This window comes from Myiozetetes cayanensis, unplaced genomic scaffold (genome assembly GCF_022539395.1).
Source record: "Myiozetetes cayanensis isolate MyiCay16 unplaced genomic scaffold, myiCay2020 scf7, whole genome shotgun sequence".
NCBI classification, from domain to species: Eukaryota; Metazoa; Chordata; class Aves; order Passeriformes; family Tyrannidae; genus Myiozetetes; species Myiozetetes cayanensis.
In genome coordinates, this window is record NW_026087964.1 from 9,019,196 (window position 1) to 9,047,031 (window position 27,836).

Genomic DNA, 27,836 nt, shown 5'->3' on the forward strand with positions numbered 1-27,836 from the left:
TAGATAAGTGGCTGGTAATGGTCGTGTTGAGATAAGATAGGTAACATTTCACTTAGTCATCTAAAACTAATCCTCTATGTGTTGAGTGTTTCCAAGAGTTCTTAAAAAGAAAAGTAAGCAAACTTTTCGGACAACTTGGAAAGGTCTCTCAAATATATAAAACTTGTTGTCCAGTATTAAGCATAACAGATCTTCAGCCTTTTATGAAGCTCCTTGTATATTCATAAATGAGTATAAATGGAAAAAGAAGGTATGAACCATGAGAAAACTATAGCCTCTGTGGTTTGCATTCAGTAAACAGTAGTGAGAGGCCATGAAGTTGACAGTTCTGGCAATTCCTTAGGATATCTGATTTTTGGTATCTTTTTCTTGATAAATAGGCTCTCTCATGGTTATGGTTGTCTGTCTAGCTTTTTTGTTTGTTTTTCTCAGCTCTTCAATTAATTTTTAATATCAATAGTTCTGAATGTGTTATGAATATTAAATAGATTTGATAATGTGATTTGATTATAGCAATATATGTGTGTGTGGGGAGGCCTGTTTTATGCATAGCATTGGCTAAATGTTGATTTCCAGGAGAGTAATTTTGAAGGATACTAAATTAGCTTAACACCTGCAGCTTATCCTTTCTGAAGGAAACCCATCATGTGCATATATGCTCATATTATATTTGTACTAACGTATATTCAGTATGAGGATCTTTGTACTACAAGTAGTCTTATGTGAAACTGTATTTTAAGATGTGCCATTATGTGTTGCCATATCGTAAGGAGCTTGGACAATAACAATCAATTTCATGTTCTTGCTCAGTAACTCAGTGCTGCAGTTCTGCAATCAAGTACTCTAAGGTGGCATAATGTGTTGCTTTGAGGAAACTTCTTTCTATCAGGCTTTTGTTTAATTCGTGGAGACAGACTGTCTTTCTCTACCTTGTGTCATCTTTTTTGCACACCTCATATTTTACTTAAAATTTGGAGTCAGTGTGCCTGAAAAATATTACATGCTGAAAACAGTTCCATTTCTCAACTGAGTTCAGTTTTTATTTAGTGTGGACTGTGATCTGTGTTTGTGTCAGAAAATAAACTTTAACAAAAACCAGAAAGTCCACCTAAAGTTTGTTTGAAAAGCAGTAGAATCACATTTATTAACATTTCCTTTTGAAAAATGTATTAGTAGCTTTCATGTGTGTTGGTTATAGCAGGAAACAGAAATGAGGTCAGCAAAATATGGCGAAAAATGAACATCTCATTGGACCACACATGTGAGTATAGAAACTGAATTGAATAAAAGAGCATCAGCTTAGCAATGCTAGTTAACAAATACAACCCACCACAATGAAGATAAAAAAACTTGTTTCGGTGAATATAGGGTGGAGTAGCATAAATATACTTCATGAGTGCAGAATCAACCAAAAGAGTTCTGATTTGTGCTGAAAAATTGCTTATCAGAGATGATATTAATCTCAAAATACAGTATTAGCACAGGATAATAGATGGTAGCATTTTTCAGGTAGTCTTCTAGGTTCTGTTCTTACTTTCTAGTATTTTGGTCTTGAAGAATAATTTTTTTTCAGCTGCGAAGTCTGCATTTCATCGATTGAATCTCTGTGATCCTCTTTACCTGAATTATTTTAGAGATTGTATCCAAATGAAAGAAAGATACATTAAGCATTTAATGGAAAAACCACCACATTATTAAAACCAGAAGTTTTACCGTGTACTGAAATTTATTACACATTTATCATTAGGACAACCAAGGGACCAAACCCAGCCAGCACGGGTTCCTGCTTGACCAACCTGATCTCCTTCTAAGACAGGGTGACCACTTAGTGGATGAGGGTAAGGCTGTGAATGCCTCTACCTGGACTTCAGTAAAGTATTTGACACTGCTTCCCACAGCATTCTCCTGGAGAAACTGACTGCTCATGGCTTGGACAAGTGCACTGTTTGCAGGGTAAAAACGCTCAGATGTCCAGGCCCAGAGAGTGGTGGTGAATGGAGGCAAATCCAGCCAGTGCTGGTCACCAGTGGTGTCCCCCAGGGCTCAGTACTGGGGGATTAGTATCCTATTTAGTATCTCTATCAATGACCTGGATGTGGAGACCCTCTGTCAGTTGACAGATAACACTAAGCTGTGTGGGAGTGTTGATCTGCTGGAGGGCAGGAAGGCTCTGCACAGGGATCTGGACAGGCTGGATTGATGGACCAAGGCCAATTTTCTGAGTCAACAAGGCGAAGTACTGCGTCCTGCCCTTTGGTCTCAACATCTTTGTGCAGCACTACAAGCTTGGGGGTGAGAGGCTGGAAAGTGACCCAGTGGGAAAGGATCTGGGAGTGCTGTTTGACAGTGGCTGAATGTCAACCAGCAGAGTGCCCAGGTGGTCAAGAAGGCCAGTGGCATCCTGGCTTGTATCAGAAATAGTGTGGCCAGGAGGACCAGGGCAGTGATTGTCCTCCTGTACTGGGCACTGGGGAAGCTGCACCTTGAGTACTGCAGTCAGCTTTGAGCCTCTCACTGCAAGAAAGGCACTGAGATCCTGGAGCAAGTCCAGGAAGGCCAACAAAGCTTCAGAAGGGTCTGGAACACAAGTTTTATGTGGAGGGGCTGAGGGAGCTGGGTGTGTTTAGATTGGAGATCAGGGTGAGGAACTCTCCACAACTACCTGAAAGGAGATTGTAGTGAGGTGGGTGTTTGCCTCTCCTTCCAGATAACAAGTGACAGGACCAGAGAAAATGGCCTCAAGTTGCACTAGGAGAGTTATAAACTGGATATTAGGAAATATTTCTTCACTGAAAGGGTTCAACATAGAAACAGGCTGCTCAGGAAAATGGTGGAATCACTGTCCCTGGGAGTGTTCAAAAAAAATGTGGATGTGGCACTTGGGGACATAGTTTAGTGTTGATCATGGTGATGCTGGGTTGCTGGTTGGACTTTAAAGTCTTCTTTAATCTTAACAATTACATGATTATATGATTACAGTACCCTGTCTTGGGGCCAGTAGTGGTTTATGATCCAGAATGAATTGTGTCTATTTATGTCTTATGAAAGGGGTATAAGAGGAGCTGACAACTAAAGTTTGTTAAAGAGTGTGACAGACTAGTGAGTCTGAGAGGCATTCCTATGTAGACACAGTGATGGGGTTTGGTCCTTCCTCTGAAGTCAGGACCATCAGGGATGCAAATCTGTGTATAGTCCTGAAGATGACCAGGATGGAAAATGTTGAGGAGTGGACGGGATAAGAGATAATTAAATTATTTGAATAGTAAAAAAGTTTGGATTTGATTAGTTGGCAGCCCCTGAACAGAGTGCTGTGCAGGCTTGATAAGCGTCTTTGCCACGACAACCCAGTTAGCCTGTGCACTACTTGCTATGAAAAACCAAAGCAAAAGTTTAGGGGTGGGGTGATAAATTCTGGTTGCCTTATGTGAAACTTAAATAAGAAATGCAAAGGGGAACCAGGTGAGGGAATATACAGTGATGTAAATGACAAGTCTTCGATCTGTGGCAGAAGCATTTCTATTGCTTCATTGAAGAGCTTGCATTTCTGTATTGAGGAAATACGGTATTGAGGAAATACTCTATTGCCTTCTGTTTTTTTCAGACAAGAGGTGGAAAGGGATGCAAGAGGATTAAAGTAAATTCTGAGAGTGAACCTGGTATTGTTTTGCCTTTGGGATCAGTTGCACTTTTTTCCATCTGTTCAACTGTGGTGGTTTAATATTTATGTGCTTTTCAGGAAACTGTGGAAAGCTGACTTCCCATCTTTCTCAAGTAAAACAACTTGTGTTAAACTGCTTGCAAGAGTGCAGTTGTAACAATTTCCTGCACAAGCATAATTTTGTAGTTCCCTTGCCTTACACTTAGTGATGTAAGAAGATTATGAATGTTTGGGGTTTTTTTCACGTTAATAAGTTTCAATGAACCAGGGGGGAGCAGGAAAGAGGCTGGTGGAAAGCATTTTCCAGGTATGCTGGATGTTATTACAACCCAAGGAAAAAAAAAGAGATTTTGTAATAGAAGAAAGAGAGTACTTGGGCATTTCAATTAACTTGCAGCAACCAATGCAAGATTTAAAAGTGCACAGTGAGAGGAAACACATAACCTAGCTATTTACTGTTGAAGACCTGCATATCTCAAAGGAAACATCTAGTAATTTCCTATGCTTAATTCCTTACAAAATTTGGGAAGTGTTAGTGAAGATCTTTGTAACTTGATGTTTCTAGATTTCTACTGCTAAAAAAAAAATAATTAGTATATGTTTTAGAGAATAGCCATTTGAATTGATATTCCTGGGGAGGGGAATGAACACTTAAGAGCTCCCAGTTTTTACATTGTTCCCTGAAACAGGCAGCATTTCAGTATTTCCCCTTTCTGGTACAAAAGCAGTGTATGCAGGTAACAACTAAGTCTTGATTTATATGTAACTTTAAGCTTTCATCTTACTCATACATTTTTCTTCTTCCTTTTCTGATATACACTCCTCTTTCTTTCCTTTCTTCTATATTTGAGAGCTGGTAGTTGTGGGGAAAGAGCAGATAAAAGAGAAGACAGGACTCTCACTTAAGTTAGTGATAACAAGTGGGCTGCATCACTGAGAAAAATTAGTTCTCTTTCTTCCTTTACTAGAGCCTTCCTAAACAGACTCCATTCTGGTAGTCCATTCCCCAGTGTATGCTCCATCCACCACCCACAACACCTCTTTTTTTTTTTTTTTTTCTTCCCTATTTTGGAAACAAATAGTTAACGTTTTGATAGTATAGCTTTGCTATGTAAGAGGTAAAAAACTACAGTGTTAGTGCCATACCTTAAAGCAGAATCTTATTCACAGTTTCATCTAAAGTTTAGGGAGATGGTGTGTGATTTAGAAAGAATAGTTCTTTTGGCAATACCTATTTCCTTATTTTTCCACTGAGTCTTCAGACTAAGTGTGCCTGTAAAGTCACTGCCAGTACCCTAACTTCCCTCTGCCACCTCTTTTAGGGGATGAAGTGGGAAGAAGAACAGAACTAAACACTAAGATCAATTCATAGCAGAAATTACATGAATATGAACATATTTTTACACAATTAGGTGCAAAATTAGGATTGCTTCTGTGTCCAATTTACATGATAATGCAACTTGAATAAAGATTTTTGTCCATGGTCAGAGATGATTTACAGAACCATTTAGACCTTGCAGAAAAAAACCTTCTTTGCAGGCACCATGGGAAGAAGGAGGTTGTGTTCATAAGCAACGAAGCATAAACATCTTTCATTCAAGCACTGGGACTTCTGGAAGCTTTAGGTGACATGTCTTGGCCTCACCTTGTGTAAAACATTGCACCATCTTCATGGTGTGCTCTCTGAAGCAGTATGGTGAAATGAAATCTTGATTTCTTAATGAAGGAAAGATATTATATATGTGAAGAGAGATAAGGATGTTTTCTTAAGAGTGAACAATAAATCACTTTTTTATTACCCTAAATGTCCAAACCAGCCGGACTATGACAGCATTCAACAGTTTAGGATACACTGCTAGCAGTACTGTGCCCCATAATTGCATAATCCCCTGAAGTTACATGTGCAACTTGCATACTAGCGAGCTCCAAGTTGCATGTGCAAGTAATCTCTGTTCTGTCCAACACTCTTTCAAATTTAGGAAACTTTATTTCTGTATATATATATATATATATACACACACGTGTATATATATATATATATTTGTGTGAATTAATTTCATTTCTTTACTTCAAAATACTTTTGGACAGTCTAATCTGGACAGTAGGCAGTCTCACAGTCTATAGTGGTGTGTCACAGAGTAATTCCGGAGGTTTATATTTATATCTAGTTGCCTCTTTCTTTTTAAGCTGAACTGTGACTGAATGTGTCATTGTTTTTTAACATTCTGAGGGATGCAATCCTTAAAATTATGATGTTGATACATGTATCTGGATGAATATATTTTCTACAAGCCTTCATGGCCATCACATTCAACTCTAAGCATCTTCAGAAAGCACATTTCTACTTCTGGTGGCCGATTTACCAACACCATTTCCAACAAGTCTGGAACGGTTTGAATCAAATTTGCTGGCAATTGTCAAAAGGGTATTTTATTGGTAGTCTTCTCACGGTGGTGAAGCATTTTCTGTTTGTGAATATGGGAAGATGGTTACACAAAGGGAGCCTTTAGATCACAAAGTTTATCTTCTGTGCTTTTCTTCTGCTTTGTCATGCTTGTCTCTGTCCTGTTTAACCAGGGAGAGAAACGAAAGTTTGTCTCCAGGCTCTTGCTGTGTTAGTATCTAGCTGTGCTTTTTACTGCCTGTCGTTTTAAGCTGCTGCTCTGCTCCCTTTCAGAATTTAGAAAGTTGAGAGAGCAAAGAGGCTACTGTCTGGCTGAAACACCCGGTTTAAATATTTTATTCCAGGTGATGCAGTTCTATCAGCCAGAGTGAATTAAACTCTTTGCTGCAATGAACATTCACTCAAATAGCAGCCCTTGAAATACCAGTGTTAGCTGGCTGATTGTCGGAGCATTGTTGTGAGAAAGTTGACAGGTCTTCCAAAGGAATTGCAGCTTTGTGGAACACTAAATTTAATGATTCCTGACAAAAGCAGTTGCAAACTCTTTCTACTTCTCATAAGCTTAATTTCTCATAACCAAAAGCTTTAGCCTATGTGTTGCTCATAAACTAGTGATAATTATTGTTATCATCCAGCTACATTTGAAAGTAGATTTGAATGTGGGGTGTCTTACTTTAAGAACATTGAAGTTGAGCAGAAGTCCTTGATACAGTAATCAAACATACGGTTGATGTCCTAAATTCCTGAACACAGGTACGCATTTTGGGGGGGATTCTGTGGCTCTTCAAGATTTAAGCAAAAGCACTACCAATTCAGGAATTAAGGAATTTGGCTGTAAAAGTAGAGCACAATGGGAACTTCGGAAAAAATAAGGCATGTTCTTTTACCAATCTTCCTGTATTACTGGAATAGGCTGATATCTTCATTTTGGCTAAGAGTCCTGATTTTAATGAGATGGGTCAAAGTTGAGCTGCCCCTTGGTAGGTGAAGAAGTTTTCATTAACCTACTCAGCATTATAATTTCCTTTATTGTGCTGACTGATATGTTTATGCTGCTCTGCACACAGCTGTGTGATTCTTCTGTGCTGGAGCAATAAGGTGGGAATGTGAGCTGTCTGGCACACTGTGAAGAAGCTTGCAGCTTTAGTGAAGGTAGAGATATAGCACATAGCAATTATTGAAATCAGAGACAGTGCAATGAAATCATGCCACCTCTGTTTGCCTCACTGTTCAGTTGGTAACTAATATCACATCCAGATACACCTTTTCTCATCCTTTCATCTACCTGACCTCTTAAGTCTATCCTATTGATTTACAAAATAATAAATATTCAAGATGGAATAAAGTGTTAGACAACCCCAGGTTTTCTCTCATTGAATTCCACCTCTCTCTTGAGTCATCAAATTGGGAATCTAAACCTTTCCCCATAAGCCTGTCAGTTGTCTTGTACATTTTCTACATAGCTGTCATCCCCGAATTTTTCATTTTTCTAGTTTCATGTTTCGACTATTCTCGCTCTTTACAATAAAAATAATAATAATGATGGGTTTAAAAAACATCCAAAGGAAGCTTCCTGCAAAAATCAGGTGAATAGCTAAACAAAGGTGGCCCAGTATAATTCAAAATCCTAAATTTGGCATAATGATTAATCTATGGGATGTCAGTGACAGTCAATTAAGATGTTAGAATCTGTCTCTCTAATTGTCATTTATCTAAGTCTAATTAAGAAATGCTAAAACTTGCCCTTTCTTCCTGGTTCTCTTTTTGTTCTTAAGTGTTATGCTTTAAAGGGAATACTGCTCCTCAGTGAAAGCCCAGGGATCTCCCTGCATCACACCCAGGGCACAATCAGAAGGGCTGGAGGCTGGGCATACATTGTGCTGGACAGCAGGCATCTTGTCAGGTGTCCTGTGCTCAAAAGAAAGGCATTGGTACAGAGATCAGAGGAACAGCTCTGCCCAGAGCTGCCTCTCTGGAGTTGCAGTGAACCCAGCACCCTAAAGCTCTCTTGCAGTGTAACAGAGCTGAGTTTTGAAGGTTGTGGAGGGAGGACATTGTTTTATCATTTTTAGCTGCATTTGAACTTTGCCTTTTTGTGCTAGTGTCTTTCTAATTTTATATATGTCACAGGACTGCTGTTTGTAGCATTTTGTCTTTTAATGTGGTTAGTGGAGCGATTTTAATGATTTAATGAATCCTTAAAACAGTTCTGCAAGTGAAATTGGGTAAATATTAATAAAGAATGTATATTCATTGACGACAACAAATATTTTTATTTACTTTAAAGTCAGGGCATCAAGCTCATAAATTTTTGAGAAGTGATCCAGGTTAAGTTTTCAGTAACTACTAGTGTGTTGAAGTGTTGTGTAGTGCAGAATGGAGGTGCAGGATTCCTTCCCTTCCTGCTGCCTTGTCCTATTCAGCTTAGACATTCCCTTTTACTTGTGATAATTCCTTGTAAATGAAGAGCTAGGTATTTTTTAATTATTTTTTTTTTTTTAATGCGATGCTTATGTCTTCCACTAGAATGAAGTCATTAATGTACTGGATGCTATCCAGTGTTACACAGTAGTACCAATCAAAAACAATAATTCAGTGTTATGTGGTTGTTGGTAGTAGGTACAAATATAGTTGAGTGTGTGCATAGGATCTAAATGAGTTTGATATCCGCAGGATTGCATTACTGTGAGCTCTTTTGTGAAAAAAACAATGAAAAAAATGCTTAGAGTTTCTTACTGATTACTTTCCAAGTAGTATGGCCCTATAGGTGTATTGTTATTGACGCAAAAATGACTCAGGACTGGAGGCTGTGAATCTGCAGAAACAAATGGGGAGCTGTCAGTTAACAATAAAGATGTTTTTGGTTTTATCTGCCAAAAAATCACAAGTGACACTTACAGAAGTGTTTCACAGTAAGGAAACTCTGTATTTCCCTAAGTGGGATAGGATTTAAAATAACCTTCAAAGGTTCTACTGTTACAGAAATAGATCTGTCTCTGTAGATAGCTAACAAATGGATATCTAAAATGTTACTAGTCTACAATATACTTGGAAAATTACTCTGATAATTTGTATGCATATTTTTTGGCTGAGAAGAGGATTATTTTACAGTCCTATAGAGGTACTTTTGCTTTTATCCATTCAGTCATGTTTTATTACATAGAACTGAAGCAGTAAATGTAGGTCATCTGAAGCTTGTGAGAAATGTGCCTTGGGCATCAGCAGCTCTGAACATTGTCTTTCCCATACAGTCATTGCTTGATTATCACTATTTTTTCAAACTATGACATTCGATGAACTGGCAGTTACTTCTGAGGTTAACATTGTACCTGTGTCCACTGCATTTACTATTTTCAGGTTCTAGGATGATTAAATCTATTTTAAATTTCTTGAATATTCAGAGTTGTGCTATACTTAGAATGTACTTAAATCTCATGTTCACAGGCAAAGTAAGAGTTATGGGTAGCCTGTAGTAGGCTCTGTAGTACTATAAGGGAAAGGTTGAAGTAAAATGGAAAAACACTATTTATGTGGAAGTGAAGTGTGTAGATGAAGAAGCTTTTTATTTCTCTCCAGTACCTGAGTTATGACTTGGTGTTTCAGCTGAGATGACTCATTCACAACTTCACCTTCCAAAAATTATGTTGCAGCTGAATAATGTTGTTCAGGTCTGAATTAAGACTGGAATGCTGAATTTTGGTTGACATAATTTAGTAAATTTTTCTTGTTATCATGTTATCCATATTTATTACTTGATTTTATAGGTGTACTTTTCCTGTTGATTACTGTTTGTTACTGAAAGACTCACTCTCCAAAGATATAACCCTTCCCTTATTTTTGTGTATTCAGCACAGAATCATGTTTAAAGACTTGCATTTCTTTAAATGGAGTTATGTTTCACTAGAAAATATTAGGTTCCCTTTTTTTCTTCTCTTATTTTTCATGCTACACTTCCATATTTTTTGCAGTAATTGATTTTTTCTTTTTTTTTTTTTTATTTTTACTTTTAGATTTTATTGATATTTAACATCTAGAAGGATCATATAGCACTTCATTACTTAGTTTGAGGTCTTTTTTGATAAAACCAGGGAAGAGACTGAGGTAGTGATAAAAAAAAAATCCTTTAAATCTGTTAAGCAAATAGAAGAGAAATTGGAAGTTAGGAATGGAACATTGTTCAGATGATTGGTTTTCCCCAAACATCTAACAAAACTCAAGTTAAATATTTTGATCTTTTTCACACCAGTCCCTCAAACTGTCGAACAGTTTATTTCAAATCCAATCAAGTTTATTTCTTTTGTTGTCAATGTTTTTCTTGAATTACAAATGCCCCATACCCATTCAGATAAAGTGAGAAACTTGATACGTTCCAGAGACGGATGAAAATGTGACTTGTGATTGAGAATCCATTACTCTTCCTATGCTTTTTTTTTGTGTCAGATATAAAATACATTCAAATGATCCTAAGGTTTGCAAGAAGTGTGTAGAACTCACAGTGCAGGAAGTGGTTATTTATATTCATGAGTGATTGTGGGACTGTATCGTGGTGGCGTCATGAGTTTGCCTCTCAATTGACATATGGTGAGTTAATAAATAGGTTGTTGGTTGCAGCTTCTGCGTCAGTAAAATAAAATTTTGTCAGAGTAGAATATTTTTTTCCTTCTCTTTTTCTCCCTGTGTTTACAAGCTGCTTGGTAGGGTTTTTTTATCCTGACCTTTATCTGAACAGTAAGTGTGGGTAGTCAGCTATCAGGGAATGTATGCACTCACTGGTTCTAACCCTTTCATTTGGGAATTGAGATCCACCCTCTTCTGTTGTAGCCCTTGTGTGTCTGGGGTATTGCCTCTCTGTGTGCATAGAGAGGCTTCGCATTGTCACAGTTCCTGCTTTTGAAATAGGTAGGGCTGGAAAGTGTATCTAGGGAAGATTAAAAATGGAGAAACTTTTCTATGCCCACCAATGCAGCTTGATGTTGATGGCGGTGGACCTTTCTTGTTTGTTTTGGTTTTGTCTTTGTTTTTCTTTCGTTTATTTTGTTGGTGGTGGGGTTTTTTGTGTGTTTTGTTTTTTTCCTTTTTTCTGTTTTGTTTTGTAGTTTTGGGGGCTTGTTATGTTTAGTTTGGTTTTGAGGGGAAGAGTTTGATTCCTTCCCACCCTTTCATGTCCATAAGAGAAGCAAGTTCTGTGTCTAAGTTTTTATTTTACTTGGAAGATACAATTTTCAACTGTTGTGAGTTACAGGAAAAAGATTGAGAACAGTGCTTTGAGAATTTTTTAAATTCTAAAGAGTACTTCAAACACTAATGCTGAATTCTTTATTTTTAAGTCTAATTTAAGTGTTAAATGTAATTTGAACAGCTTTAAATAATTCATATTATATTTAGACCTTCACATTTTCAAAAGCAGACAACAGTATGATTCTGGTACCTGATTGTAAGATCTTATTTATTAAGGTCTCTGAGTGACACTGACTCTGACAGAATATAAACTCTGCAGACATTGAGAGTTAGACCTGACCAGGACTTCAGTGACAGGCCATCTTCTGCTGTACAGAATTATAAGTTTAAATGTTCATGTTGAATTGCTTTGTATCTTCATAATATGCTTGGGAACACGGTATAGTCAAGAGAGATTGTTATTACTGAGCAAAACACATGTGGCAACTTCAAAATGCTCCACACTTCAGATCTCTTTTTCTGTTCTCTGGATGTCATGTATATCCACACAGAGCAGTTACTTCACTTTCCTCATTGTACTGATGGAGAAGCAAACACTTAAATGTTCTTTTTTCCAAACTGTAATTGGAAAGGGGCTTGGGGGATCTAATGAGGTTAAAATTCATGTAGCCAGGCCAGTGAGGTATGGGTTTTGTTTCCTTAACTAAATTAATAATCTACTGAATCAAATAATATATAATCTGACTGCATCAGGAATTTTGTGTAAGGATTTCAGGAATAATTCCTTGATAGAATCTGAATACCCCAGATACCATTTGGGATAAGGAACAGTTCATTTCCCTTTGCACCACTGTAAATACTGTGGAATTATTATAGATTGGATTTGCATGTCTATGTTATTTTAGATTTTCTTTACAAATTGTCCAGGGAAATAACATAAGCAACTGATTTTTAAACCAAATTTTCCATAAAGTTAAGGATTTTGGATGAAATATACTGGCTTAATAGTGCTTAGTTTTAGTCTTTAGCATCATAGAAACTCCATAGATTAGTAGCATGAAATTTCTTTATTAAGAACAATAATTCCTCACATTTCTTCTACTCACTGAAGAGTTCCTTGTTTTAAGTTACTGTAAGAATATTGCTGATTTATTTCTCTTGAATCAACCATTTTGTGTAAAATCACAATAGCACCTGTGTTTATTTGTTTTGTAAGGTAGGTCTGATACATTAATGAAGTTAAAATGCATTTCCATTTCCTATTTTTCATAAATTAAGTATTAAAAATGCTGAATATAAAGAATATAAGGAACAGCTCTGTTCACTTTTCATGAGATTTGACTTGTCATTTTTGGCAAGATATTTAACTCACCACCTGTTTACCAGTCCTTGAAGAGCGGAATAAAACTTAATGTGTTTTGTTTATCTGTACATAACCCTTTAGAAAGCATGTGCTAAGGAATGCATGAGATTTTCATTCTAACACAATTTCTAAAATAACTCTCAGGCAGAAGTAGTTTGGAAAGAGCAACTTATTGTTTGAAGGCAATTTGATAGCAATTTTTTTTGGAAATGTAATACTCCAGGAATGTCGTTCAGTATTAAAGTAGGAAGCTTTCTGCTTTGTCAACAAAATTTAATGATGAAATTATGTGGATATTTAAAATGAGCAGAGGACATAGGTTTGGAAACTAGTTTAGCATCAATAGCATTTGTTCCTCAGTTTGTTCTTGTGGAGCACTGGGTTATTCTTAGATGGGAGCAGAGAGGAAAAAAAGTCACAGATTAAGCTTCTATAACTTCTTATGAAGCAAACTAATCATGGGATTTCATAATTATTGGAATTAGGGTTCTTTGTCTGCTATTGATATTCTCCTTGAATATTACATAAAGTTGATTTAAATAATTGAATACTTTTCAGCTTAGAGCATGTTGGGAAATTAAAATGACATTAAATACTTCTGTGTCTTGATTATAGCTTTTCAAACAGTATCAACCGTGAACATAAGCAGTTTACATATACGATATTTTAAGAAACATTTTAAAAATTATTTTCCAAATTTGTGGTACGTTTTTCATAGATGCTGATGCTGTGAGACTTGCATAATACATGTATGCATTATAATTGATACATAAGGGTGAGAAATACTCTCTTCTTACTACAGGAAACAAACTATTCCCACTGAAACACTAGCCTCAGATAACTTATGGTTTTCTCTGTGTCTCTTGGGAATCCTGAGCATGGTTCTAGTCGGATCTTGAATAAAATATGCTTTATTTTTATATACTGTGTTTATCATAACTATAAAGAATTTTATTTCTGTGGACATCAAAATACAGTGAATTGGGTTTAGTGATGGCGAAATACTGTGCAACTTCTTTTCTTATCTGTTTCTTTGAACCTCTAGTGCACTATGCATATAATACAAGGAAGTTCAGTGTGCTTTAAAACCTGAATGTTAAATCTGATGTTTGATTCTGCTCAGTGCTGTAGCCTAATTCTGTTCTCACGACTTTGTTTCTTCCAGGACATGAGAGACTGCTCCCATGATGGCAGAGATTTGTGGGAAAGATTTTGTTGAACACTGCATGACTCTTACACGCTAAAAGCAGAAGGCACTAGCTGGTAGCTCAGTGTGGAGCAAACATTTTATTTTAAACTTCAAAAATAATTATGTCAAAGAAAAGTCGTGCCAAGGGAGAGAAGTCCGAGATGGAGATTGAAGCCCTGCAAGCTGCTAATGAGGAGCTACGAACTAAACTAACCAACATCCAGATAGAATTTCAACAAGAAAAAAGCAAGGTATTTGTCTATCTATATTTTCTGATCAGTCTTCTTAACAGTAGCACTGTTAGAAACCAGTAGGGTTTGATACTAAAATGCATTAGCCTTAAAAGAAAAACTTGACAAAGAAGTGAAATCAGAAGAACCACTGATAAACTGAAATTGGTGCCAACTCTTCTAAATAGCATGCAAAAGGAAGTAAATATCCCCAAACATCCACCCACTGAAATTTGCAGTCACAACAATATAAATGGCATTAGCTTATTATGACTTAAAGACAAGGGAGTTTTGTTGTTTATCTTAGCACTGAAAACTGTATGTTGTAAAAAAAGAAAATCTTTTGTCTTCAAAATCAAACATCAGCACCTTATTCAAAATGCACCACTGTTATCTGTGTAGGAGTCCTGATTTGCTTTGCTGAGGTTATGATGCATCTGACTGCTCATGAAACAGATCCATCAATATTTGTCTGTCTAGCACATGTTCAACAGGTATTTCGGTAATCAACAGAACATCTAGGAGAAATTATTAATTCATGAAGTATATGTATATTTATAAAGATTAGTATTTACTTTTATATATCTCTGTAGGCAGATTAAAATATGGACAAGGCAGTGAGCTTATTTCTATTCTAGTAGTTTATTAGTCTCAATTAGTGCATTTGACTTCGCACAAGACAGTTCTGGAGATTAATCCGTGTGCAGATGAATTTATCTGTGTTTGTTTGGTGATGCTGTAGTTGCAAGTGTCCAAAGACTTACCAGTGGAATGAGTATGCACTGAAAATGTGTCCACTTTATATAACATAGCTTTGTTCTACCTTTTTTATCAGTGTAAAATATGGAACACTTGAATAGCAATATTTCTGTATGTTCCAGTTTCTTTAATAGCCTTGTGTGTTACTCAACTTTGAATGGTCTTATTTCTCATATTTTAATTTACAAAGCAAACCAAGAAATGCCTGCAAATGCAATCTTCAGAATTCATTTCTTACAGAGGAAAAAGAAACAATAAAACCTTAATTCGTGTTTGACTGATGCAGTAGGTTCAGTATATATCAGCCAACTAAATCTATGTTGCCTTGGAAATTTTTCTTCTCTGCAGACTAAAGTTATATCTCTTATGCATCAGGAGTATTGATGAGTGAATAGCAACGACAGGGGTTTGGCCTGCTATTGGCCTCCTCATCCAGTTTCTCCTGCTCTTTTTTGATATGATGAGAATAAATTTTAAAATAAGTTGCACAAACTACTTGTGCTTCTTAAAATCACACACCATGGAATTTACTAGGGGCTCATACCCTCTATAGTTTACTGGGTGACAAATTGTGTTGTTTCACCATCACTTTTAGCATCTCATTGTTCCTATTTGGAGACTTGTTAGATGATGGTAGATTATATTTACATTAGTATATTCTTCTTTTTAGTTATTTTATCCTATTTCCTATTTTGTTCTGTATGAAATTTTATATACAGATGTGAATTTTATTATAACTTTTTAAATTGCATTAAAAAGAACACATAATTATAAAGTTATCTTATACCTTGGATAGAAGAATGAATTAATTTTGAGTCCTTAAAGTACTTGGAATTCTAAAAATATCCACAAAAACATGACATGAATGCTAGGAAGAGTTTAGCCCTGATACACTTTCAGGTTTGATGCTTTACCTGTAATAGCATCAAGTTTAACTTTGATTCAGTAATTACAAAACCATAACAGCTGCAGGAATGTTTTCTATAACTAGTCTGCTTACTCACCTATATTCAATGCAGTAAAAGTTGCTTCAGCTTGGTTAATTGTTCATCTTTCTGCAGCTTGAGAATGTCCTATTTTCTAGTGCATTGAGGTTGTTATCAGATACACATCTGTGTATTGTGTACATACATCTGCAGAGAAATGAGCGAGCTCATATATGCAATCTGTAGGGGGATATGAAAGAGGAAATTACAACTAGTCCTGCGATATGTTGGAGTGTGTTTCTGGGAGGATGCAAGCAGGGAAGGGGATCTTCAACCTCTTTCTCACATCTTTTCCATGGTGCTTGCTTTAAATCATTTAAGTAGACTTGAACCATGCAGTTTGTTTCCCAGCCTACTCTCAGTCTGTGCAGTAGTTATACAGGATGCCTTGATTGACAAGAGGAGTAAATCAAAGCCATAGGGATTTTTCTGATTTAGGCTGTAGTTTAAAAATGAGGAACAAAACCAACAGAAATTATGTCTGGGTATCAGAAAGATACTGTACTTAGAGAATTCTAAATAAATTAGATAACTTTGCTGGCACAGGAGTAAGAGAGAAGTACTGAAGCTGCTAAACAGACAGCTCTGAGGCCCATGGGACATAAACTGTGCCACGAAAGGTAACAAACTCTTTTGGGGCAAATGAATTTAATTCAATTTTCCTAAACTATTTTTTCCCTCATGTATATGCCTATATTAGTGTTTTATCTGAGAAGGAACATTCTAATTGATGAGAGATGTCACAAATGGAAATCAGTCTTTCCATGCTTCTGCCTGCAAAATACTGCTTTCTCTGACATAAAATTTTACCCTAGAGACATCCAGAGCTTCGTGCATATTTTCAAAGTTCATTTTGTTTCATTGTTTGTTGATCCATTTAAAGAAATTTCTTCTCTAAAGTTGCTTTCTTGCATGCTTATGCAATACCTGATCCAAAACTGGTAAGTTTGCAGGTCTTTGAAAGTGCATCATCGTGGGTCTCGCTTGGGCCATGTTTTGGGCATCAAACGTATGAGTAGCTGGGTTCATTTATGAATGGGTGAAGAAAAAGCTGTGGCCCTGCCTTAGCTCCTGTGTAGTCCCTCTTGTTTTGGGAACACTTGTTTGATAGCGTTGGGCAGCCTGTTGATAGATAGCATGTCTTCCTGGACTGTTGGTTTGCTGCCATCTATGGAGATGCTGGAGAAGAAAAGGCACAAACTGAACAGGGACTCACATACTGCACTTGCTTGGCTAGTGAAAAAACTTGGTTGGAAAACATCCAAAATTTGGGTATTGAGTAGCAAAAGAGTTGACCTAAGCACAAAAATTATACTTATTTTAATACAAGTGGAGGCAGAAATGGCTCTGACTGAACCTAAAAGTCTGGTACTGTGAGCACAAGGAGCTGCAGTGAGTGAGCATGGTCTTGCCACTCAGCTCCGTAGTTTTTAAAATTCTTGTACTGAGATACACGAATATTTAGGAAAAAGTATTACAAAGTACCTATTCCTACTGAGATAGCATAAATTAGAAGGTAGTTTTCTGATACTCCAAGTAATACTGTTCTTGATATCAACGTGTTGTACTGTTTGCTGTCACTATTACTCCATCTTCACCCAGTTTAGTTATTACTTTTAAATATCCATTTTCTGCTTGTGACTGTACATTTACACTTGAGATCACAACATCTAGAAATTAGGATAAATGAGATATTTCAACTCAGTTGCCACTGTATCACCTCAGAATTGCCTAGATTGTTTATATAAGCCTCATGCTTTTCCCAGATTTCTTTGGGGTTTTTGAGCTTTGATGTTGGATGTTGAATCTGTTGTAAGTAGAAAAAATACTTGTTTTAAATATGGGAAATAAATAAAAAAAAAAAAGCTTGTCATACTATCAAGACAGTTTTATTTACTGGGGATTACAAAAGTCATGTGGAAAAGAGTTATGGGCAGTAAGGATGGAAAAAATCTAAGTACAGCTATTGATTTGAGTATCTGGACATTCTGAATACATGTATATATATAAATGGTTATTCCAATATGCCATGCATGGATTAAGAAAGGAACCAGTTTACTTGCTGAACTGTAAGGGCTGTACTGAATAGCAAGGAGACACTAAGGTATTATTTTTGGGAGTGAAATATGGCAACCTGTTGGAGCAGGGAAATGGGTGGTGTTGGTGAATCAAGTCACTACTGAGTGGGATTCAGAGGAGGTGCTGTCAGGTTTTTTTCCTGACAGCAGTTGAAGAACATTGGAATTCAGCCATTCTCTACACTTGATATATAAATGTAAATTCTGAATATTTAAAAAAATCACTAAAACAAGAGAATTTTGGACATCTGAAAAACATAGGACAGTAAGTAACGAAGTTATTAGGAATATATATAGCAGCATTACTTCAACCAGAATTCGAAATAATTAAATGAGTGAATATGCTAGCCATGATAGTGGAATTTCTAACCCAGGCAAACCAGATAGTCAAGGGAAGTGAGACATTAATGAACAGATGTTAAGGAATGATTATAATTAATTTAGCTGGCATTATGTTAGAAGAAGTTGACAGAAAACATAGGGGAAGAGATCCTAAAAAAGTTTGATGGTCCAATTCTACTCACAACTGTAGTAGTAGTTTAACCTTTAAAGTAGTAGAACCTTTAAAATCAGTGTATCTTACCTGATTATGAGAGTTCTGGTTTTGGTTGAGATAGATTTAGTTTTCTTCATGGTTGCTTCTATGGAGCTGTGTTTTGGATTTGTGCTGAACAGTGCTGACAACACAGCGATGTTTTAGTTATTGCTGAGCAGAGCTTACACAGAGTCAAGGGCTTTTCTGCTTCTCACCCCACTCCACCAGTGAGGAATCTGAGGGTGCACAAGAAGTTGAGAGGGGACACAACTGAGACAGCTGACTCCACCCAATTCAAGGGACATTCAATACCATATGGTGCCATGCTCAGCAATAAAACAAAGGGGTGAGGTTGGCAGGGGATGCTGCTGCACGGAGCATTGATCAGTTGGTGCTGAGAATTGTTTTCATTTGCATCGCTTGTCTTTCTTGGGCTTTACTTTCCTCTCTATTTTTTTTTCTCTTACAACATTTTTATTATATTTTTTTATCTAGGATTATTTTTTTTGTCTCTAATTTTTTAACTGTTCTTACCTCAGATCATTTTCATCCTTCCAATTCTCCCTCACCCCACCAGAGTGGGGCAGAGTGAGAGAGCAGCTGTGTGCTGCTCAGTTACTGGTTGGGGTTAAAGCACATAACTGAGCAGTGAGTACAAAGTCTATTAAAACAATGTCTGCTATGGTGGAGTTGTGTCTGACTGGACATTGTCTAGACCAGCTTGCTCTGGTTGACCCTGCTTTGACCAGGGCTGGACTAGATGACCTCTGGAGATTCTCTGCACCCTCAGCTATTCTATGACTCTATATTCCTAAATCGAGGCACAAGCTATCTAAGTACAGTTCAATTAATTTTTGAAAAGCTAGTTTAGCTGCATGAATATTTTTAAATGGAAGACCAGTAAACATGTACCTTTTTTTTCCTTTCCCTTGAAGCTTGCAAGTATTTGAAAGGTAAATTTCTTTTGTATAGTTTAAATAGCAGGGGGTCTTAAGATATTATGGATGATTTTTCTTCCTAGTATGTAATTTTCCTTGTGCTGGATAATCTGTGTATTTCTTCTTGCAATCCATGAGGAACAGATGGGGGGGATTGACGATAGGTAGGTAAATAGAGAACTTTGACAGGAAAGGAAACTTGTTATTGAACACAAACAAACCCAAACTCAGCCAAACAGAAAACATCAAGATTTTGTTCTTGGTTGTTGAAGAAGCTAAGAATTTAGGCTGAACTCTGCAAGTCATGACAAATGTCTTGTATCTTGGGTTGCTATTACAAATATGTTGCTGTTCACCCTCGATACTTGTGTGTTTTATTGATAAAAATGGGAGTGGTGTTAGATGTGCCATTTTTGTAGGGACTTCTTTTGTTGCTCATGTACAGAAATCTTACCTAAGTGACTAATTTTAATTACATGATCCAGTGGATGCTTAAATTGTAATAGAAAGGCTGTTAGCTGAACATTAGATTGCACTAGAAATGTGCTTGAACAGGAGTAGAGTTTACATATGTTTTAGAAAAAGCAGACCACACAGGCTTTTGTTCTTTTTGAAAGAAAGTTGCTTTTGCATATGTTTTTTAAAATAAACAGTAACATCTTTGCCTGTTGGCCTCACCCCTAATAACTTGCCTTTGTTTGCCTACCATAACATGAGTTACACGGAATCACAGAATTGTTAGGGTTGAAACAAACTTCAGGAGATCACCCAGTCCATCTCCCTGCCGAAGCAGGGTAACCTAGAGCAGGTTACACAGGAACATGTCCAGGTGGGTTTTGAATGTCTCCAGAGAAGGAGACTCCACAAACTCCCTTGGGAGCCTGTTCCAGTGCTCTACCACCCTCAATGTAGAGAAGTTCTTCCTCATGTTGAGGCAACACTTCTTGTGTTTTAGTCTCATAAAAGATGCTCCAGTCCTTCAGTGATCTTTGCAGCCCCTTGCTGGGTCCTCTCCAGTAGCTTCTTGTCCTTCTTGAACTGTGGGGGCCAGAACTGAGCAGAAACTCCACATGTGGCCTCATTACAGCCAAGTGGAGGGGGAGGATCACCTCCCTCGACCTGCTGGCCACACTCTTCCTGATGCACTCCGGAATACCATTGGTCCTCCTGACCACTAGGGCACACTGCCAACTCATGGTCAACTTGTCACCCACCAAGACTCCCAAGTCCTTTGCAGAGCTGCTCTCCAGCAGGCCAGTCCCCAGCCTGTACCAGTACTTGGGGTTATTCCTCCCCAGGTGCAGGACCCTGCGCTCGCCCTTGTTGAACTTCATTAGGTTTCTCTCCACCGAACTCTCCAGCCTATCAAGGGCCCACTGAATGGCAGCACAGCCTTCAGGTGTATCAGCCATCCCCACAGTTTTGTATCATCAGCAAACTTGCTGAGGGTACATTCTAGCACTTTGTCCAGACTGTTGACAAGCAAGTTGAATAAGATTGAACCCATCCTCCTTATCCCTGGGGAATGCCACTATCTACAGGCCTCCAACTGGATTCTACTCTGCTGATTATGACCCTCTGAGCTCTGCATTCAGCGAGTTCTTGATCCACCTCACTGTCCATTCATCTAACCCACATTTCCTGAGTTTACCCAGAAGGATGTTATGAAAGACAGTGTCACAAGCCTTGCTGAAGTCAAGGTAGACAACATTCACTACTTTCCCCTGGTTGAACCCCTCTGCCATCATAGAGGCCTATCACATTGGTCAAGCATAATTTTCCTGTGGTGAATACATGCTACTGCTACTCCCAGTGACCTTCTTTTCTTTTACATGCAAGTTTGCAGTTCCTCGCAAAACACAGTATGTAGAGTATTCCTCATGTGATTGAATATTGTGCCACAAATAAAAAAAAAATCTGCATTTAAATCCAAGAGAAAACAAATGAGATAATCTTTAGTAAGTTCTTATCCATTTTTATTGCGGCAATGATTCGGTAGTACTCAGAAACACATATGATTTAATAGGGTATTGCCTTTTAGAAATGCATAATTTTAAAATTATGCCATTGACTCCAGTCTTAGAGCTGAACTATTATTTTTCCATCTCACAAAGCACCTTGTCACAGAAAACAATACCACATGCAAATATCCTATGAAAATATAATCATATTGTTTTAAAGAAAATCTTGCTTTCAGGCACTTTTCAAACATAAGAAGGGGAAGAAGCAATGATGTTTAATATTATTTTTTGAAAAAGCTAGCTTCTGCTATGGCAACAGCATTGTATCAATGTACAACAATATATTAAAAATTTAATTTAGAAAGGTAGAAAATAGCTGGTTTATTGATGCCATGATATCCTGCCTGACTTTCTTCCCTTACTGGCTTAATTTCTTGGATAGAATACTTTTCTTCATTAAAAAAAAAAAAAAAGGTAAAAAAAATTAGAAAGAGTACCAGAAATTTAAAAAAAAGAGAAATTGCTTTTAAGTTCATTTTGAAACTGAAATTTAGGTATATGCAAAAATGCCACACTACTATTTTCATTCAGTCAGCTGCTCTGGAAGCCAGACATGTACAGAACTGCATAGTGTACAGGAGAGAGGGCTGGGGGAAAATGGTAAGGACAGCTTATGGCTTTCAGGGAAGATCTAACAGACAAATGTAACTTTCCATCTTCTCTGATAAGAAGCAGGAACAAGAAAAGACTTTTAGAAGACCTTCAGAATTAAGATGCATCTTTTTTTCTGGGTCATGAGGTGTGATAAACATTTAAGATGCTGTGTAACAGTCTAAGGTTTTTAGAAGGATTCCAATTCTTCATGTTTAAATTGCTCTTGCTAAAGCTTTTAGGTAAAATTAGTAGTGATACATGATAATATTGTCTTACTCTGAGTGGTTTATTATGTGTTCTCACAGACAGCAATAATGCATATCTATATACTGCCTTCCCTTAATTCAGTGAAAGATAAAAAAAATAGAGCAAATATGTCATTCTTTGTAACTCAGTGCTCCTCCAAAATTTCAAAATACGTTTCTCATATATTAAAAATGCTTTTAGGAAGTTACACTCATGAATGTGTTGTATTGAAAACTGCCTTTCAGTTGCATGCTTTATGTACAGTATGACTAATTTAAAATTACTGTGGTTCTGGAGGTATAGTAACGATGTTTATATATGCCATTATACAGTTTGTTTCCCCATGTTGTCATTAGTAGGTTTCATTGCTCGGTTTCATTTCATTTTCTTTGCTCATCAGTAAGGCAATAAGTAAATAATGAGTGTTGTTTCATATGCAAATTTATCTCTAAACTCATCCACTTCTGATAGTAAATAGGTAAGTGACTTAGCTTTGTTATAGCATCATGGAATAGTTTGGCGTAGAAGGGACCTTTAAAGATCATCTATTCTAACCTCCTTGCTAGGTATTCTCCTATGGAACTGGGTACCCTAATGCAAGCACTGAAAATTAGTGCTATCCACTGTAGGCTTGGAACCAGAAGAAATGACACACGGATACATTGCGCAGATAATTTCCAATAGCCAGACACCAGAAATTACCATTTTGGACCCCTCCCCCATCTCTCTTAATAAAAATATGGTATCAGAATCATCTTGGAATAGAGTAACAATATCTGTGCAATAAAATCTACTTCTGACAGTGTCTGATTCAGAGCTGTTACCTTTTCCACAGGCGTAATTATAGTGCTCTCCCAGCTGGCATTTAGTCCACAGTGCATCTAGGTTACTTTCATAAAAATGTAGATACTTTTCCTTCTGCTTCTGCTCCAGTCTATTTCATTTTTTCGGTTTACATATATGTGTGTGTGTGTGTGTAATTTTTTTGTTGTTTTTTAATCAAGGGTAAGTTTGAGTTGGTTAATTCTCAGAGTTACTGTTCGAAATGGCACCTTCTGCACAGGGAAAGTCTGCTGTCTGAAGACTTCAGGTCAAGTTGTGGTGGGTTGATCCTGGCTGGGCACCAGCTGCCTACCAAAGCTGCCCTGTACCTGCCCTCCTCATCTGGGCAGGGGAGAGAAAATAGAATGAAAGGCTCGTGGGTCGAGATAAGGACAGTGAGAGATACAAGGCAAAAGAAACCAGGCAAAAGAAACTTGACTTGGAGAAGATTAATTTAATTTATTTCCAATAAATAACAGAGTAAGGCAGTGAGAGATAAAACTCAATCTAAATCTGAATCACCTTCCCCCACCCCTCCTTTCTGGGCTCAACTTTAATCACAAATTCTTCACCTCCTCCCAGCCAGTGGTGCAGGGGGCAGGGAATGGAGGCTGTGGTCAGTTCATCACACAATGTGTCTGCCACTCCTTCCTCCTCAGGGTGAGGACTGCTCACACTCTTCCCCTACTCCAGCATGGAGTCCCTCCCATGGGAGACAGTCCTCCCTGAACTTCTCCTAGGTGAGTCCTTCCCAGGGGCTGTAGTTCTTCATGAACTGCTCCAGCATGGTCTCTGCCATGGGGAGGTGAGTGACCTCATGGGGACACAAGTCCTGCCAACAAACCTTCTCTAGTGTGGGCTCCTCTCTTCATGGCTCCACAGATCCTGCCAGGAGACTGCTCCAGCATGGGCTTCCCACTGGGTCTCAGCCTCCTTTGGGCACAACCGCCTGCTCCAGTGTGGTATCCTCCAGGGGCTTGCAGGTGGATCTCTGTGGACATCCACAGGCTGCAGGGACACAGCTGACTCACCATGATCTCATCATGGGCTGCAGGGGAATCTTGGCTCTGATGCCTGGAGCATCTCCTCCCCCTCCTTCTGCACTGACCTCAGTGTCTGCAAAGCTGTGCCTCTCACATATTCTCTCTCCTCTCTCCAGCCACAGTTACACATGTTTTTTTCCTCTTAACTATGTTATTCCAGAGGTGGTACCACTCTTGCTGATTGGTTTGGCCTTGGCCAGTGGGTCTGTCTTGGAGCCAGACAGCATTGGCTCTCTCAAAATGGGGGAAAGGTCTGGAGCTCCTCACAGAGGCCACCTCTGTAGCCTTGTACCCTACCAAAACCTTGCCACACAAATCCAATACATTAGTTCAGACTCTGGAAATTTTGTGGTCAGTGTGGTACATTTGAAGAGTAACATGTTGGACTCATTTTGTGGTCACTCTTAAACTAAGTAGTAATCTTGGATTCACTGAATATGTTTTATCTGAGACTTCTGAGTTAAGATGTCCCATTTTTCCTAAAGCAAGCCTGCAAAAGTACCTGTTTAGCTCTCAATAAACAATGCAGGTTTCTAGGCCTTTCCTGTTTAATAAACTCTTGACTTTTGTTTTAACTGTATAATCCAGAACCATGCAAAATATTATTTGTTGTAATTAAACTTCACAGTAAATGATCATCTGAATATTAATAGAAATCTCCCATCCTTTCTGCACTTTTTGAGGCAAGTTGCAATTTTGGCTTAGTTTAGTGTAAATTGAATGCATCACATGACTGCAGACCCTGCCTTTGTGTAGCGTAGGTACCACAGATGTGACATTGACTGACATCCTGCTGCTTGGTAGCCTATTTTTACCATGAATCACTGTTTGGTACCTATGTTTGTATTGCCACTCCAGGTTAAAACACAAGTCTTTGAAACCTCTGCCTCTGATTTTGCTTTAGATGAGAAATACATGTATAGAGCCCATGTTTTGGCAGTGATAGGGATAGTAGAGGGATGTTACTGATGCTGTGCCTGATGAAATACATTATAGCCTTCTGGTATACTGCAACAGACCAGTGAGCTTCTTTTATTTTTTTTTTTCCTTCTAATTTAATATCTAATCCCATCTGGATGGAGCATTGCTTTCCATGCAGCCTTCTGAGCATCATTTTATAATGAGGTTTCGTCACAGTGGGTATTACTATATGAGGCTATAAGATTTTTCTCCTACTCCCTCCCCAGCCCTTAGAGTCACTGGCCTATATTTTTTGAAATGTCTGGGGACATGAGCAGTCTCAGTTTTGAAGTGAGGTCTGAGGTCCGTTGAGTAGTATTGATTTTTCAGAAGGCCAATTCTTTTCACTTATCTGATAATTGACTTTCCCATTCAAAAAGCTAAGAAATTAAAAATCCAAAATAAAAGCATTTCTAACATAAACACAAACTCTTTTCTCTGTGTTTTATTCATTTTTCATCTACTTATAGAGCACAATATAGGGGTTATGGGTGAGAGTAGTCTGGGGTGGTTGGTGCAGGAACTAAGGAGATAACTAGATTGTATGTTGCTCAGTTTTGTTTTGTTCCTAGAACTGTGAGAACTCATTGCCAATTGCACATCCCCCTAGCACATTCCTGAACATGAACATGGCCTTTTCTCAGTCCTGATTCTCTAGCTGTTTGTGGGATAGAAAGGTGTCAGGTGTGCAGTCTTTGATTTTGAATATTCAGGATAGGTTTTTAATAACCTTTTAGAAAAAGTTTCCTTGGTGACTTTTAAAAGAGCGGTAGTACTAGTTAATTGTTATTTTGTTTTGTTGTTCCAGGTGGGAAAACTGAGAGAAAAAATCCAAGAGGTGAAACAAGAAAGGGAACAGGAGCAGCACAAGCACACTGCCTACGTTTCTGAACTGAAAGCCAAGCTCCACGAGGAGAAAATGAAAGAACTTCAGAGTGTCAGAGAGCTACTGATCCGGCAGCACGAGCAGGAGGTGGCAAGAATGGTGAAAATCAAAGATGGTGAAATTCAGCGTTTGCAGTCAACAGTCAATGTCCTGCGGGACGGGGCGGCTGACAAAGTGAAGACGGCGCTGCTGAGCGAAGCAAAGGAGGAGGCTCGCAAGGCGTTCGATGGTGAACGAATGAAGTTGCAACAAGAAATCTTGGAGCTGAAATCTGGCAAAAAGCAGCTTGAAGAAGCTTTGAACAACATTATGCAGGCGGATAAAATGAAGGCTGCGGACCTGCGCACGGCTTATCAGTCCCACCAGGATGAGATCCATAGAATAAAGCGGGAATGCGAGAGAGAGATCCGCAGGCTGGTAAGTTCATTAAGTAATGCTGGTTATTTCAGTTTATAGCAGCTATTAGTATATTGCTGTTTGTGCCCATAAATACCAAAGCAGTCTTTGGCAGTAACATCTTTCATCAGTGCTGATTGCTACTATGGGCCACCATTTCCACGACTTTTTCCTCTTTACAGCTTGGCTCCATGGCTTACCCAATCCACTTCAAAGCTTTATGTCCCACCAAATGCAAATGAGTCAACCAATTCTTTCCAGGATGAATTTTCTCAACAGATTAAAGAAACAGACTTTCCCTTTCCTACTTGCTCAACTGTACTCCCAGTGACCCAGACAAGTCAGGCATTGTCATCTGACAATGCAAGAACACCTCTGTGAGATGGCAAAGCTAACTCCTCATAGAGCATTAGATTTCAATTGGAGGAACTAATTGAGCCGAAACAAGACAGTGTCTTTGCTTCTTCTGCATCTTTATCCGGGTCATTCAATTTTAATCATTGTTACCCTTTTAAAGGTTTCAAAATTTCTGTGTTTTTTCTATAGCAGCGGAAAAGTTAGGGCCTAGGACAGAAGGCTTTTTTTTCATGCTTCATAAACCCTAGGACTTCAGCACAGATGGCAGCCTATGCTGTTTGTATAAAATAGAAAACCAGGCTACATTTCATGACAGTGGGTGCCCCAAATATTTCAAATTATTCAGCTTTGTAAAGTGTAAAGAATCTAAGATATGCTGTACACAGTAGTACATTTAGAGAGGTCCTAATCAAATGATACTTCTATTTGGTACTGTGATATTTTCCATATGTATGTATATATCTAATTGATAATCTGCACAAACTAGTAGTACAATAGCTATGCAAATAAAATCTAAAATTATAATAAGCATAATATTTATGTTATGTAAAGAAATACAAACTTTAAATAGAATGAACATCAGTTTCCTTAAGAAAATATCTTGTCAGTTTGCATTTGCACAGATACGACCTCTTAATTCTTGTATTCCTTAGGAAAAATTATGGTGAGGGCAAGCTACAAACATGTAATATCAGTTTAATGGTGGTGATTTTCTGTCTGAGACAATTAAAGCTTTTAATGCAGTTAATATTTATGCTTTAAATGAATTAGATGTTGATAAAGTCTCTGGGGTATTATTTCCTTCATTAATTAAAGACCACTGCTAAGACTGACAATGTGGAGTTTCTGCAAACATAGTTTCTTTCATATTTTGTTCTGTATTATAATGTAGAATTATAAAATCATGACTATGAAGTACAGGCAATTTTAAAAAGTGTTAATGAGGAGAGAAGGTTGACATATTCTGGTATGTACTTTTCTCAAGGACATTTTCTAAATGAGTTTAACCTTCTCAAAGAGGGTTTTCAGAGTAAGAAATGGTGTGGTAAGGCACACAGCGGTACACCCCAAATTCTATCATGCCAAGTTCCCCAGTAAACTCCTTTGTCATGCCTTTGAGTGGTATTTTAAAGGAAACACTTAATTCTTCTTCTTCAAGAGTAGAAGCTTTCAGACTTCTGCGGTGTAAGAGT

At 37.8% G+C, this 27,836-nt stretch overlaps 1 protein-coding gene across 8 annotated transcripts in view; it reads left to right on the forward strand.

Annotated features, from left to right (window-relative positions):
* Positions 1 to 27,836, forward strand: part of JAKMIP1 (janus kinase and microtubule interacting protein 1) — a 244,905-nt gene that overhangs the window by 58,383 nt on the left and 158,686 nt on the right. For all 8 annotated transcript variants that reach the window (XM_050337666.1, XM_050337665.1, XM_050337671.1 and 5 more), the window contains exons 3-4: positions 13,769 to 14,043; positions 25,813 to 26,307. In XM_050337666.1, the coding sequence (XP_050193623.1) occupies positions 13,915 to 14,043; positions 25,813 to 26,307 (624 nt within the window). In that variant the 5' untranslated portion in view covers positions 13,769 to 13,914. The remainder of the gene's footprint in view (positions 1 to 13,768; positions 14,044 to 25,812; positions 26,308 to 27,836) is intronic.